This window comes from Eretmochelys imbricata, chromosome 14, assembly GCF_965152235.1.
Source record: "Eretmochelys imbricata isolate rEreImb1 chromosome 14, rEreImb1.hap1, whole genome shotgun sequence".
In the NCBI taxonomy this organism is placed as follows: Eukaryota; Metazoa; Chordata; order Testudines; family Cheloniidae; genus Eretmochelys; species Eretmochelys imbricata.
In genome coordinates, this window is record NC_135585.1 from 26,376,904 (window position 1) to 26,393,153 (window position 16,250).

Here is a 16,250-nt window from a genome sequence, read left to right on the forward strand (position 1 = left end):
CTCTGAGGTATTCTGCTCCATTAATTTCAGTGGAGCATTACCTCAGATCAATGAAGACACCTCATACACCAACATGGCTAACTTCACGGCTCCTGCCAGCATGTCAGAAAGGTGAGGAGGGGTCACACCTTGCACAGTTACCCATCGCCTGTGAGCAAGAGGAATGGGGATTGGGCTGAGGGTGGGGTGGTCAGGGAGTACCATGAGCAGCCTGAAGGGGTGGGCACCAGTATTCAGAAGCCGGGCAAATGCTGCAGTGGGTTAATGGCCATCTCCTGCGCAGTGTGGGGGTTGGATGGCGTCATTCGCTCTCAGTGACCTGCTGGTACAAAGGCAATTTCCCTGTGTTTTTAACATGTGTAATGAGGAGACAATGAGGAAGAAAGAGCTGTAGTGCTCTGCCTGCCTTGGCCGTTCCATCACACAATCCTCTTCGCCTGTGTGACACTCTCCCCATGTTACCTGTGGCCTCTGTGCACCAGCTGTGCTGCCAGACCACCTCTATGGTGAACATCCTGGGAATGGCAGTGCCCCCGACAAGGCAATGCTGGTTTAATCAGTTCTGCACCCCTCTCCTGAGAGTCTGTGCAGGCTTGTGCAGGGTGAGCTGTGACTGGGGCACTCCTGCAACCCAGTGAATCTCTGCTCTGCAACAGCTTGAAGGGGGGTGGAAAATGGGTTGGGGCACCAATCCAGGTAGCCCTCCGGCTTCTCTAACCTGTTCGTGGGGTTGATCCATCTTCTGCCAGCCACAGCATAGGAGAGGAGAAAGGGCGGGAACTGATGAGGAGCTGTGACAGTTCTCAGGGTGCCCAGGACTAGGAGTCACCTTGTTCTTCTTCGAGCAGATGCAGCCATGTATTCCACTTAGGGGTGTGTGTGTGTATGTGTGCCCTGTGCACCAGAGCTGCAGAATTTTGCCTAGCAATACACCCAGAGCGGTGGTGCTCGTGCCTCATGGCCATAGCCCCTCCCTTGGGTATATAAGGTGGCAACCTGCCCCCAGTTCCTTCTTACTAGATGTGGCTGGAGTTGGAGCTCTGTGTGGACTTAACCTCACATGCTCTCACTACTTTAGTGGGTTTTTTGAGTTGGCTATAGCTAGTAATACCCTTAGTGTAAGTGTTGGTTGTATTTAATTAGGAATTCCCTGTGGTGCCCTCACCAGGGTTCAAACACTGTCCATCATATGAGAGGGAGCGAGCCCTAACAATGATCCCCACACGCGGTGCTTGTTGTGCTTGAGTGAGGCCCACGTCAAGGAGCGGCGTTGGACCTGTAGCTTGTTTGGGATTCAAGTGGCTCAGGATCTTCACCTGTCATAAATATAAAGGGAAGGGTAACCACCTTTCTGTATACAGCGCTATAAAATCCCTCCTAGCCAGAGGCAAAGTCCTTTTACTTGTAAAGGGTTAAGAAGCTCAGGTAACCTGGCTGGCACTTGACCCAAAATGACCAATGAGGGGACAAGATACTTTCAAATCTGGAGTGGGGGAAAAAGGCTTTTGTCTGTCTGTGTGATACCTTTGCTGGGAACAGATCAAGGATGCAAGCCCTGCAAATCCTGTAAAGTTAGTAAGTAATCTAGCTAGAAAATGTGTTAGGTTTTCTTTGTTTTGCCTTGTGAAATTCACTGTGCTGGAGGAAATGTGTATTCCTGTTTTTGTGTCTTTTTGTAACTTAAGGTTTTGCCTAGAGGGATTCTCTAAGTTTTGAAGCTGAGTGCCTGTAAGATTATGTTCCATTCTGATCTTACAGAGTTGTTCCCTTATCTTTTTTGGTTCTTCTAATAAAGTTCTTTTTTTTAAGAATCTGATTGGGTTTTTTGAGTCTTAAAAATCCAAGGCTGGCTTGTGCTCATCTTGTTTATTCTCAAGCCTCCCCAGGAAAGGGGGTGTAAGGGCTTGGGGGGATATTTTGGGGAAATAAGAACTCCAAGTGGACCTTTCCCTTTTCTTTGTCTAAATCCCTTGGTGGTTGCAGCATACTGTTCAAGGACAAGGCGAAATTTGTGCCTTGGGAAAGTTTTAACCTAAGCTGGTAAAAATAAGCTTAGGGGGTCTTTCATGTGGGTCCCTACATCTGTACCCTATAGTTCAGAGTGGGGAGGGAACCCTGACATCACCTAAAACAGCACCTGCTTGAACAGGTCTTGCAGCCTGCTTTGGCACTGAGGCCCTCATCGGATTGGAGGTTGTCATCAGGTTCCAAGAATGTTATCGCCTCACGCTCTGGAGCGTATAATTTAGAATGAAGGATAAAGAATAATAAGATAATAATGTAACATGTATTCAATGTACTGATGTATGATTTGACCATATCTTGCCAGCCACCCTTTTTGAGTAGCAGAAAGAAATGGCCTAATGGGCCATTGGTAGAGATGCATCAGCCAGAATCTCTTTGTGTTTGGACTGATTTCAAGGCAGTAACAGACCTTTGAGGTCACCACTTTGTTGTAGGCTTAGCATTTTAAAATAAGTAAAAGAATGCCATGATTGTTTTTCTTCTGCATTGCAATTTGATGTTCCTGTTCAAAATGTTCTGTGTAAATTAATTCTGTTTTGTGTGTGAATGAGGAATGGGTGTTAAGAGATAAGTGAGAAGGCCATCGCTGAACCAGATGTTCTAGGGAGCACCAGAGACAGACGCAAGGGTGCCAGGAGGCTGCAACACGCCCCTATTGAAATATCAGAGGAGGGCAGATTGACGACTCTAAAGATGAGACAGGCACCTATCAATGGGGACAAGATAGCTGTGATCAAAACCAGCATGGGATAACTCCCTGAGAGACTTGATGAAAGAACAAGATAAAGGATAAGAGAAAAGGAAGACTTGTGGCACCTTAGAGACTAACCAATTTATTTGAGCATAAGCTTTCATGAGCTACAGCTAACTTCATCGGATGCATACTGTGGAAAATATAGAAGATGTTTTTATACACACAAACCATGAAAAAATGGGTGTTTATCACTACAAAAGGTTTTCTCTCCCCCCACCCCACTCTCCTGCTGGTAATAGCTTATCTAAAGTGATCACTCTCCTTACAATGTGTATGATAATCAAGGTGGGCCATTTCCAGCACAAATCCAGGGTTTAACAAGAACGTCTGAGGAACGGGGGGGGGGGGAGGGGGGAAGGAAAAAACAAGGGGAAATAGGTTACCTTGCATAATGACTTAGCCACTCCCAGTCTCTATTCAAGCCTAAATTAATTGTATCCAATTTGAAAATGAATTCCAATTCAGCAGTCTCTCGCTGGAGTCTGGTTTTGAAGTTTTTCTGGTATAATATCGCAACTTTCAAGTCTGTAATCGTGTGACCAGAGAGATTGAAGTGTTCTCTGACTGGTTTATGAATGTTATAATTTCTGACATCTGATTTGTGTCCATTTATTCTTTTACATAGAGACTGTCCAGTTTGACCAATGTACATGGCAGAGGGGCATTGCTTGCACATGATGGCATAGATCACATTGGTAGATGTGCAGGTGAACGAGCCTCTGATAGTGTGGCTGATGTTATTAGGCCCTGTGATGGTGTCCCCTGAATAGATATGTGGCCACAGTTGGCAACGGGCTTTGTTGCAAGGATAGGTTCCTGGGTTAGTGGTTCTGTTGTGTGGTATGTGGTTGCTGGTGAGTATTTGCTTCAGGTTGGGGGGCTGTCTGTAGGCAAGGACTGGCCTGTCTCCCAAGATTTGTGAGAGTGATGGGTCGTCCTTCAGGATAGGTTGTAGATCCTTGATGATGTGTTGGAGAGGTTTTAGTTGGGGGCTGAAGGTGACGGCTAGTGGCGTTCTGTTATTTTCTTTGTTAGGCCTGTCCTGTAGTAGGTGACTTCTGGGAACTCTTCTGGCTCTATCAATCTGTTTCTTCACTTCTGTAGGTGGGTACTGTAGTTGTAAGAATGCTTGATAGAGATCTTCACGAAAGCTTATGCTCAAATAAATTTGTTAGTCTCTAAGGTGCCACAAGTACTCCTTTTCTTTTTGCGAATACAGACTAACACGGCTGCTACTCTGAAATCTAAAATTACAGAAATTGTAAGTAAGGGCAAGGAAATGCGTTAGATTGTCTTTAGTTTTAGCTTGTGAATTTTCCCTATTGTAAGAGGGAGTTTTATTCTTTTTTTTGTAACTTTGAAGCTGAGCCTAGAGGGGAATCCTCTGAGTTTAAATCTTCGTATTACCCTGTAAAGTTACCTTCCATCCTGATTTTGCAGGTGTGATTCTTTTACTTTTTCTTTAAATAAAATTCTTCCTTTAAGAACCTGTTTGATTATCAGTGTCCTAGAGACAAAGGGTCTGGTTGGTACTCACATTATTCACAAGCCTCCTCAGGAAAGGGGGTGAAGGGGCTTGAGGAAATATTTTGGGGGAACAGGGACTCCAAGTGACTCTTTTCCTGAATTTCTGTGTAAATCCCTTGGTGGTGGCAGCAATACCGTCCAAGGACAAGGAAAGGAATTGTATCTTGGGGAAGTTTTAACCTAAGCTGGTAGAATATAAGCTTGGGGGGGGTGTGTCTTTCATGCGGGTCCCCACATCTGTAGCCCAGAGTTCAGAGTGGGGAGGGAACCCTGACAGCTCCTAACTGACAGCTGGCCACTAGACTGATCCAGACTCTGGACTGGTAACTGTAACATCGACTGGTGGGACAGTGTGTGTGTGTGGTGTGATTGAATGCATATACTAATTGTTGTACCTTCAATAAACGCGGCATATTGCCTTTTCCCCTGAAAAAGATCCCGTGTGCTTCTTATAAGTATTTTTTTGGTGGAGAATTGCAAAAGGGGGGGAGGGGGATATGCACTGGGATTGTTGAAAATACTACTAAGTACTATACCATACATATAAAGTGATTGATCATTCAGGTGCACACACCCCTGTTCGTAGAAGTGTCAGGCATAGAATCATAGAATATCAGGGTTGAAAGGAACCTCAGGATGTCATCTAGTTCAACCCCCTGCTCAAAGCAGGACCAATCCCCAATTTTTGCCCCAGATCCCTAAATGGCCCCCTCAAGGATTGAACTCAGAACCCTGGGTTTAGCAGGCCAATGCTGAAACCACTGACCTATCCCTCCGTCAACTGAGCTATCCATATCCTCCCGCCCCCACACACCATGGAGTCACTCTCAGCCACCCCCATCTTCTAGACCCCTCTCCTCCCTCCCCCTGGAGTCTTTCTCAGAACCCCTGATACATCTGATTCCCCCTCCCCCCCAACACACACACCGTGGTGTCACTCTTAGCCACCCCAGATACATCCCATCACCCCCCTACAGACCACAGAGTCACTCACAGCTAACCCAAACCCCTTCCCCCCACACCTTTGAGTCACAGCCATTCCCACCCTGAGACCCCCCCCCACATGCCGTGGTGTCACTCCCAGCCACCCCCCCCCAGCTTGGAGTCACAGCCATCTCCACCTGAGACACTCCCCCCCCCCCCATGGAGTCACTCTCAGACACCCTCAGACACCTTCATCCCCCACCACAGACCATAGTCACTCACAGCTAACCCCAACATCCCCCCACACCTTGGAGTCACTCAGCACCCTGATACATCCCATCACCGCCCCTTCCCCCCCGCCGCCACACTGTGGTGTCACTCCCCCAGCCACCCCCACCCCGACACACACACACACACCTTGGAGCCACAGCCACCCCACCCGAGACACCTCCCCCACACACCATGGAGTCACTCTCAGCGCCCCTGATACAGCCCCTCCCCCCCCGTGGTGTCACTCCCACCCCCCCCCCCTCCGAGACACCCCCTCGCACACACACACTCTGGACTCATTGTCAGCCCCCCCCCCGCACACACACACTCTGGACTCATTGTCAGCCCCCCCCCCGCACACACACACACACTCTGGACTCATTGTCAGCCCCCCCCCCCGCCGAGACAACCTCCCCACGGCTACCCCCGATACATCCCACCACCCCCCGCTGCCCCCGCGGTGTCACCCTAGTCTCACCCGCCCCGATCCCCACCCGAGTCCCTGCCGCTCCCGGAGGCCGGGCCGGGCCCGCGGCGAGGGGCGCTGCCCGCGGGCGGCGGCCGGGCGGGCTGGGGGCGCGGCCCGGGGGCGGCTCGCGCTCGCTCGCGCTCGCTCCGCACTGGCAGCGCCGGGCGGCCGGGCGGGCGGGCAGCTCCGCGGCGCAGCATGTCGGGCTCGCGCTGCCAGACGCTGTACCCCTTCTCCGGGGAGCGGCACCGGCAGGGGCTGCGCTTCGCCGCCGGGGAGCAGCTCACGCTGCTGCAGGTGCCGGACGGCGGCTGGTGGGAAGGGCAGAAGGAGGACGGGCTGCGCGGCTGGTTCCCGGCGAGCTACGTGCAGCTGCTGGAGGTAGGAGACCGGCGGCACCGAGCGCCTGGCGCGAGAGGCTCGGGCCGCGAGGCAGGGCGGGGTGGGAGGGGAGTGTAGGATTGTGGGGAAGGGGCTCAGGAGAGGAGTTGGGGGAGTGCGGGGTTTGGGGAGTAGGGGCAAGTGCAGGGTGGGGGGGGGAAGGGGCTCAGGAGAGGAGTGCGGGGTGGGGGGAAGCGGCTCGGGGGGGGGGGGAAGGGGCCCGGGAGAGGAGTTGGGGGAGTGCGCGGTGGGGGGGGGAAGGGGCTCGGGGGGGAGTGCGCGGTGGGGGGGGGGGGTAGGAGCTCGGTGGGGGGGAGTGCGGGGTGAGGGGGGAAGGAGATACATGAGCATCAGACCAGGTCCTAGGAGGGAAGGATTGCACAAGTGGGGCCCTGTGATGGAGCATACATGAAAAACGCTACGTGCTGTACGAATCTGGTGGCTTCGTGCAGGTGGCTAGCTCAGGATGGAGCTGTTGCCTTCCCCAGACCCTCTGTCTGGCCATTTGCCACTGGCTCTGCTCACGCTCCCTAACCTGTGTGCAGCGCTGAGCCCTGGCAGAGCAGTGTTGCCAGCTTGTGGCCCAAGCCTTCCCAGCACTGGAGGAGAGAGGACACCTGGGGTTAAGGCTCTTGTTAAAGTTTCTAATCACCAATTGTATACCAACTCTACCCACACCAGTTGTGTGTTTGTTAATATCACTTTTCACAGCAAGACCTGGATAATTAAGACCTGGATGGGGTGGGGATTGAGGCAATGCGGGGACCAGGGAAGATGGATGCAGGGCTGGGGGAGGCAGCAGAGGCCAGGTGCAATGGATGGGGGCCCCCGGCTACCGCATGGTTGGGGGGTGAGGATCGGCGGCTGGGGGTCAGCACCTGCTGCTGTGTGGTCAGGGCTGGGGACCGGCACCCACTGCCATGTGGCCGGGGGTTAGCACCAAGGATTGGTGCTTGGGGTCCAGGAGCAGGAGCCTGCTGCCACGTGACTGGGGCAAGGGGTAGGCATTGGTGTCCAGGGCCAGCACCCGCTGGATCCTGGGGTTGGCGTCCACTGTCAAGTGACCAGGGCCAGGGATTGGTGCCTACGGCCAGCACCCGCTGGAGCCCAGGGTCGACATCCAGGAGCAGTGTCTGGTGTCAGTGGCCAGGGCTGGGGGTCGAAGTGTGTGGCCAGGGGTTGGCACGTGGGGCCAGCAGCCGCCACCAGGGGTAGCACTTGGGGTCCACACCTGCTGCCGTGCAGCCAGGGCTAGGGGTTGGGATCCAGCACCTGCTCCTGCCGGAGTCTGAGGCCGGGGATCTGCATCCAGGGCCAGCAGCCAGGGCTGGGGATCTGCACCCAGGGCCGCCAGCCGCTGGAGCCCAGGGTCAGCGACCATGGCTGGGGGTCAGAGTGTGCTGCTGTTGGACAGCACCTGGGGACAGTGACGCCATAAGTAAGAGCCAGGGATTGGAGCCTGCGGCTACACGGCCAGGGGTTGGAGCCTGAAGACCTGTGGTTGAAGGCCAGGGCTGCAAGGCCAGAGCTGGGGGTCAGAGCCCCAAACCCCGTGTCCAGAGCTGGCTGTTGGCTCCTGAAGCCCCATGGCTGGAGCCCTGGTCTGCAGCCAGGCTCCTTAAGTCCCCACCGCCCAACCACACCAGGGCTAAGGTGTGAGCCCCACTAAGTCTCCCTTCCTCCCAGGTAGAGAACTCCCTTGCTCCTTCAGCATTGTTCCCCACTTGTCTCCAGAGACGATGCAGGGTGGCGCATCCAGGAGCCACAGGGAGGGACGGAAAGGAGCCAATGCTTTGCCTCCCCCCCATCACCGCCCAGGAAACCCCCTGATGGCTGCATGTGAGAAATGCTCATTCCTTTAAAACCCTTTCACCTTTAGTATGTTCCACACCTTGCTGAAGTTACTAGTTGCCGTCACCGTGCAATGCAGTGATATCTCAGCACCCCAGTAATACAGTGCTGGGAGCTCACCAAGGGCATTTATTCAACTCACATCTGTAGTAAAGCTGTATGTCACTGTGCTTTGTATGAGGCCTTTCCTCCTGGGTTAGGGAGCCTCCCAGTTGCATCTGCTGCATAAGTATGTACCCCTCAGTGGTGAGCTTGTTCGCATCCAGATCCATGCCCTCAGGTCAGATCTGATTTGCCCTGGGTTCATTATTGTATTATATAAAGTCTTGGTGTCCATGTGACCTCCTGCTTGGTTAGAAACGTGTGTATCTTTCTCTGGCTAGTGCTGCATATGCTAACAATGACAACCCGCCACTAACGCAAGAACTCTTTGGCAAATGGAAACACCCCCTTCATAGCAGGTATTTCCATCTTTGTCACTAACATTGACATTTGCTTCCACCACCCCAGATCCAAGCCGTCTTCAGGGCTGTCCAGTTTTAGATTTTAGTCCTGCACTGAAAACCAGCCTCAGGTACACCTCACCACCAAGCACTCATGTTATCTGATTTGCAATAGCTGAAGAGCTGCTGAGAAATTCTGAGAGTTGTGTGTCTGAGTGTGTGGTGGTGTAAGTACAGGAGCTGAGTTGTGCAGCCACATGTGACCCTGGGAAGCTCCCTCCTTACCCATGGCCCTGGTGTAGAGGGTGAGCTTAGGGCAGAAGAAGGCTTGGCCCTCAGGACCACTCTCATTTATGCCAAGGACTGTGGTGGCCCCTTTGAAGGGTGTAGAGACGACATACAATGCTTGGGCTGTGCTATGATATGTCCCCAAGAGCTGTCACCTGTTGTGTCGGATTGTTTTCTAGGAAATATTCCCCTCAGAGCTGAATAGTGATGTGATTGGGGTATAGATCGGCTTCCGTATGAGGAGAGATTAATAAGACTGGGACTTTTCAGCTTGGAAAAGAGGCGGCTAAGGGGGGAATATGATAGAGGTCTATAAAATCATGAGTGGTATAGAGAAAGTAAATAAGGAAGTGTTATTTACTCCTTCTCATAATACAAGAACAAGGGGCCACCAAATGAAATTAACAGGTAGCAGGTTTAAAACAAACACAAGAAAGTATTTTTTCACACAGTGCACTGTCAACCTCTGGAACTCCTTGCCAGAGGGTGTTGTGAAGGCCAATACTATAATGGGGTTGAAAAGGGAGCTAGATAGATTCATGGAAGATAGGTCCATCAGTGGCTATTAGCCAGGATGGGCAGGAATGGTGTCCCTAGCCTCTGTTTGCCAGAAGCTGGGATTGGGTGACAGGGCATGGATCACTTGATGATAACCTGTCTGTTCATTCCTTTTGGGGCACCTGCCATTGGCCACTGTCAGAGGACAGGATACTGGGCTTGATGGACCTTTGGTCTGACCCAGTATGGCCGTTCTTATGTCCTTGAGGTAGCAGAGCGTGCTACTTTGAATCCTATTTGTGTGTGTTTCATACATGGGGGAAGACATTTACACAATAGCAGTGTCTCAAGGGGGTTGTTTAAAAGTACATTTCAGTGTCTGCTCTTCTGATTTGTGTTTAGTCAGAAATCCCTTATATAAGAAGCAGCAGCAGCATATGCTAATTCTGCATCACTGAAAATTGTCAGCACTTTTTTATATCTACTGTCATCTCCCCTAGCTGCAAATCTTTGTATGGAGCAGAACGTGTCTTCCAACAATGCTGGAGATGGCTTGGGAAGCTGCCTTGGCCAGCAGCCAGCTCTGGACCAAGAACTGCCCCATTATTTTGCCTTCATTGGGTGGCACTTTCACACACTGATGTAAAAAGCAATACAAGGCACTTGTAAGGCCTCTGCAACCTCTTTGTTAGCTGTCTAGTGGGGAGTAACAGCATAGAGAATTTGTGTGTGGAGTGGAAAGTGCAGTGGCTACGTGGCTCCATTCCTGCCTTATGGCACTCCATATCCATCTCATTGCCCTCTGCAGCCTCAACATAGTGGCTGAGCTGCAGGTGGCCAAGGAATAGGACGTGGGAGACGGCTTCTGCCCATGACATGTGACTTAGTTACCAACGTGTTTAAGACCTATGTAGGTGCCTAAGGAACAATGTGTGCTGTGCCCGGAGTCTCTGGTGCTTTGGGGCAGCAGTAACTCTCTCATCACAGTGTTTTCAATCCAGGGGCTGAAAACACCTTACTGTCAGGGAGGCCATCCATCACAGCGCGGCTGAGGGGTTTGTGGGGGACACAGGCCAGCTGAAATGTACGGCCCTGGGCCTTGACAAGAATTGCAGTCTGTCCGTGGGCTGGCTCCAGCAGGAAGTAGAAGGGAAGAGCACAGGACCCCGCTGGTCTTTCTCCTGACCTCTTTTACCAAAGACAGAGAGAGGGTGCAGGTCTGAGGGGAATATATTCAAAAGTGCAGGTCTGAGGGGAATATATTCAAAAGTGCCTCGTTGACGTGAGAGCCAGACTCCCACTGGCTTCCAGTGAGTCCCAGGCTCCTAAGTACCTAAGTCATTTCTGAAAATGGGTTTTGGGCTCCCAAATCACTCAGGTGCCTTTGAAAATGTTCCACTAAGCAGCTGTCTGCATGTGCACTGAAACAAAGCCAGCGGCCTGGCAAAGGCAGGGCCAGCCTGCCAAGAAAGGTAATCTCAACAGAAGCAGATGTCAGGAATTCAGTCCTGTCTGCCCTGCCCTGCCAGACACAAGGCACAGTAGATTTTTCTGCTAAACCCTCCAAACCTAGCATAATCCAGGCAAAGAACCAGGGGAGAGTGAGCAGCCATGCTGTGCTCCTGGGACGTGTGTGCCCACTGCTATCAGACACTACAGTTTTCTGTGTCTTTTAGCAAGAAAAATGTCGGCTAAATGTCTTTATCAGAGGTGCTTTGATATCATGATGATGGGCTCGGTATAGGAACTTAAATAGCACTGAATTGACTGGATAGTTCATACAGCAAAACTTAACCTGTTCCTTCTAAAAATTCCACACGTTAAATTTCCAAAAAATTGTTACACAATATGTGCAAACGATCCAGCCAGTGGCCCAGCTTTGGGTTTCTTAGTATATTCAAAGGTTTATAGTAAGGTTTCAAACACTTTCACACCAAATCTCTTTCCAGGATGTCTTGTCCCTCTCCACCTGGGGCCAGCCCTCACTCAACCGTCTTCAGACTAATCATTATTCCTTTATTTGGATTTCTTTAAAACACCATCCCCATCCTAAGCTGGGGCCCCCTTGAAGGACAACAAAACGTTCAGACAAAACCTGCTTTATATTCAGCAGTAGCCAACATGACCTTCTACACAAAGGAACCAATAAAGAAAAAGAATCCACCCTCCCAAAAAATGCCTCTTGAGCCCGAAGAGCCCCATGAATAAAGGCGGTCCTTCCAGCATGCTCTGCTGGCTCCAGCACCATGGGTCGATGACAGACTATGCAGGGAGAAGGCTCCAATGCTGAGGGCCCCTCATGGAGAACACCTTGTTGGCAGCTCCCTCTTCCACACTGAAGGGAATCCAGTTGGAACATTCCATTATCTTCAGCAGTGGCAGGGTGGCACGGGCGGACGTGTATCTCAGGGAAGCGGAGTGGCACAGGGAGGTGTGTGGCACGGTGACATGGGGGAGGAGTATCTCAGGGAGGGCCACCTGGCCACAGGCAGTGGCAGGAGAGACAGTCTGTTTCCTCCCCTTGCTGGCAGGCTGGGGCTGGAGGAGTGGACTGTCCCTTCCTGAGTCTCTCCTGCAGACTGAGGTTACAGACAGGCCAGTAGCTGGGCCTGGCAGTGCTGTGCTGTGCTGGCTGGCTGGCTGCAGGGAGCTCCTCGTCTCTGGTCTCTGTGCGGGGCAGGAGCTGGGCTATCCCAGCTGCCCTCCTGCTGTTCCAGCATCAGGGCTGTGCAAAGGGTCAGAGAGTGCTTGCAGTCTGCCTGGCTGACTTCTGCCTCTTGGTGGCTGCTGGGGTTGCTGTTTTCTCCCCTTCTCCATTGGCTGAGGGAGGAGGCTTGCTAGGATGACTGAGGGTTGCATCCCCCTCCCCTCCCGCCTGCTGCTGGGGGAAGTCAGCAGCGCGGGGCTCTGTGGTAAAGCCCATGGGGCGACCTACAGCTGCTCGAGGAGTTATTTTGGGGAAGTTCTCTGGCCTGTGCTGTGCAGGAGGTTGGACTAGTTGATCACAGTGCTCCCTTCTGGCCTTAGAGTCTATGAATGTTATTGGGTGAAGGAAAGCTCCCTCTATTGCAGTCGTGAGACAGGGCTGGAGGTGAACGGAAGTACATGTAGGCTGGACTAACTACGACTAGCCTTGGCTATGCAGTGTGACTTTGGAGAATCTGGAAGACCCAGGCTTATGTGCAGTTCTGGGCAGCTGCTTTGTGTCTTGCCCTGGGCTCTGGTACTCAGCGTTTTTTTTTACTGATCGTGTGGGAAGCTAATTATCCCCTGCCAGTTTAACCTACAGAATCATAGAGGGCAGCGCACAGAAGGGGGAGTAAGGGCAGGTATATGATTGTCAGTTGAACAGAACTATTATATAGAAATAAATGCAGTGACATCACTACCCATTCCAGAAGCGTTAGTTGTAGGGTTCAAGGAAATGAAAGTACTAGAAATGGAAACTCACCAGGGACTGAAATTCAGCCTTGGAATTTATGCAACAGAGATTTTCAGAATGTTGATAAAACCAAACCAAACCAAACCAAGCAAATGCTCAGCACTGGGTGATCATAGGGGAAGAGCAGTCTCTGCCCACAAAGGTGATGCTCTATGGGCTCAGAGCCTGCTGGGCTGGTTTAGTAACCAGACGGTGGCACAAGGTCAGCAGCTCCTAGGCAGCCTCAGCATAGTGATTAGCTGCTCCTGATACTACCAGCTTAAGTGAAGTTAAGCTACTTTGCTCAGTACCTGTGTGGATCTACAATTTATGTCAGATTAGAAATACTTAAATTTGGATAACCAGCTCAGTACAAGGCAAAGCGAAGCATCAGCAGAGCTGAGTTCAAATCCCTGCTATGCCACCAACTTATTTCATGAATGTGTCCAAAACACTTGAACAATCTCACTTTAATTTTTCTAAATGTAAATATGGAGGGAAATGATGCTCCGCTGCCTTTGCTTCCATTGATCTCCTACGGATTTATAAACCAAGTGCTGTATTAGTAATAATGTTGTCGTCATGTTCTCAAAACACATGCATTCCCCTTCACTTTGATAGTACTGCAGCACTCACTTCTTGTGTTAGAAGCATAGGCAAGCCAGAGCACAATATATCAGAGTAATGTGGGGGTGGCTGGGCGTGGTGAGGGTGACTCCCAGTGCTGTCAGGAATACAGCACAGCAAACCTTTGCATGATAGCATGGGTGAGGTCTAATTAGGATTTGTAAGTGGTCAGTGACAAGTCATAGCTGTTTTTGCAATGGCATTCTTGGATTTAACTGAAGATTTTATAGTATATAAATCAGAGCTATTGAAGTGTGATAGGAATACTAGCATACAGCAGCATCCCAGCCATGTAGTGGGTATGCTGCAGACCCCAGGAAAATGTGCAAGGGTTTGTTTAGAGGAAGCACACTCCACTAGGAAGCAATGCCTGTAGTTAAGATTGCACAAGCATTTCCATTGTATGGGTCTTTCCCCAATATCTTTAACTTTAATCTTTCAGTCTGAAACTTTGCACATTGATCACAAACGATTCAGAGGCTCTCATGTTCAAAGACAGTGGGAAAATGCTGTTTTGCCATTACAAAAACAGTGTTTGCTCCATATTTTTAAGGGTCTAAGGCCCCAGTAGGACATGACAGACACGTGACACATTTCTACAGTTATGGTTCCTATGTCATAGATGTGGCTAGCACTGACCTGGTGAAAATTGGTTTGGTTTGGCTGAGTTACATTGGTTAGTTAGGTACCATGTGCATCAACACTGGCTGTTGTTACACTACAATAGAGTACTGGGCACTGACCCATTGACTTTGCGTGCATGTGCCTACGTACTCCAGGTGAACAGATCCGTGAACAAATATGAAGGGGCTTCTACATGCTGGGTGGAGGTCTCTCTGGGAGACTGCTTATTCCTTCTGTATGAGGTGAGAGCTCTGCAGGAGCCTGGGTTCGTGTGTGCAGAGCTTGTGTAGGTGACAAACTACTGCTCTGTTGCAAATAGTTGCACACGGTGGAATTTATTTTATTCACTTTTGTAAACACATTAGGAAACTCCATTCAAAAACTACATGAACATTAAGATTGCAAAGTGACACACTTGAAAGTCTGGAAATGGCAAAGATCACTTCTGCAGCCTCAATTCTGCTACTTGTGTGTATGTATTAGGATTAGGGTGCAGTCTTTAAATAACTTGATGAGAGACTATTTTTTCCAACCAGATCGACCTGTCTCACTCATGTGGAGTTTGCGTTGCAGTGAGGCTGGGATCCAGAAGAATACTCCCTCATTCAGCAAGGGTCAGTGAATGAGATAAGGTTCCATTTGGCTGCTGCCTCATTCAGTGCAGTAGGCTGGTGGTATATGGTGGCTACACATTGGACAATAAGTGTACAGATAAACCTGTCTCAGTCTCTGAGCTCTGTTTCTCTTGTTCACTGAATGAGGGAGAAGAAACTAGTATGTGGTCATGCAATTCAAGACTGTATCATCATGTACATATACAAAGTGGCAAGGGCAACTCTATTGCTGGCCTGTCCTAACTTTGAGTGTCTGAAATTGCAACTTTAACAGCATTAATTGCATTTAGCTATCTATATGTGTAGTGCCCCAGTCCACCCAATTACCTCCTTTAGTGCCCATCTCCTTACTGCTTTTGATGGACAGGTCTGGGTTCATCTGGATCCCACCTCAAGTTCAGCAGGGTGTAATTTCCTTATTTTCTTCCCATGTGAACATATTTGGTGATGCCTCCACCCCCGTCGCTCCTTTCCGGCAGGGTCACCGGGGCAGGTTGGAAGAAAAATTGTAATTGCAGGTTACCCCCTGCTTTCATGCCACATAGTTAACGACTCCCAAGAAATAACACCAACACACACAATATATTCAATAGAGTAATTATAATAAATGGGTGGTAAATATAACACAACAGGGTAAAACACAAGTCTCAGGGTCACTGGTGCCCACACTGTTAAAACCCATGAATTTCCCCAGTCATGTGATCTGAGATAGCGAGAGTAAATTTCAGTGTCCCATTGATATGCATCGTTGGAGGGATCCTTGAATGACCTGTGCCAAAGATATCTTATGTAGTAGCAATAAGCAACTTGGGTGACTTGGTTCAGTCCTGCCCAAGGACTCGCAAGTGGGATAAGAGGGTGAGCCCCTCTGCAGGTTTAATAGGCAGCAGGTAATGAAATCCCCAAACCCTTTTCTCTGGTCTGAGGATACAGGAGCAGGGGTCTCGCAAACAATTCCCCTGACTAGCTAAGTGAAAGATGGTGCACTCAAAACTCCCTGAGTGATCCTTGGGTTCAGAGATGGCTCTGGACTCTTCAGCCACTGATGATCACAGCTGGCAGGTGTCCTCTTCATTCAGGAATCAGGCTGCTTCTGTTCCCAAGGTTTCCCCTCTCCACAAAGGGGTGCAGGGCTCAGGTAGTAATTACAATAACTCTGCTAAAACTGCTCACTCCCGACTCCTACCCCAGCACTCAGCCACATGCCCGGCAGGCAGGCAGCCCTGAGCTGGCACCAGAGCAGCACTTGTCATGTGGTGATGGGTTTATCTAGGCACTGGAGGGCCACTCCCCTGGCTGGGGGGGAGTTTTCCAAACAAAACTCTGTACACTGGGTGTTACCTTGAACAGGGAAAGGACCCAGCTAACGGGTTGCTGCCCAGCACCCAGAGGCTGGTTCTCAGGGGACCCTGATGCACCCTGGGACTCACCTGCTCACCCACAGCCAGTCCTGCCCTTTCAGTGGCTGGCTCCATACCCCACAAAATGGGTATTCCTCTCTTCCAGTGCTCCTGGGGATGGGCATCTCTTTGAG

General features: G+C 50.6%; 1 protein-coding gene across 2 annotated transcripts in view; it reads left to right on the forward strand.

Annotated features, from left to right (window-relative positions):
- Positions 1–6,167: 6,167 nt before the first annotated feature.
- Positions 6,168–16,250, forward strand: part of GAS7 (growth arrest specific 7) — a 216,901-nt gene continuing 206,818 nt past the window's right edge. For both annotated transcript variants that reach the window (XM_077833933.1, XM_077833934.1), the window contains exon 1: positions 6,168–6,350. In XM_077833933.1, coding sequence (XP_077690059.1) covers positions 6,168–6,350 — 183 coding nt within the window. The remainder of the gene's footprint in view (positions 6,351–16,250) is intronic.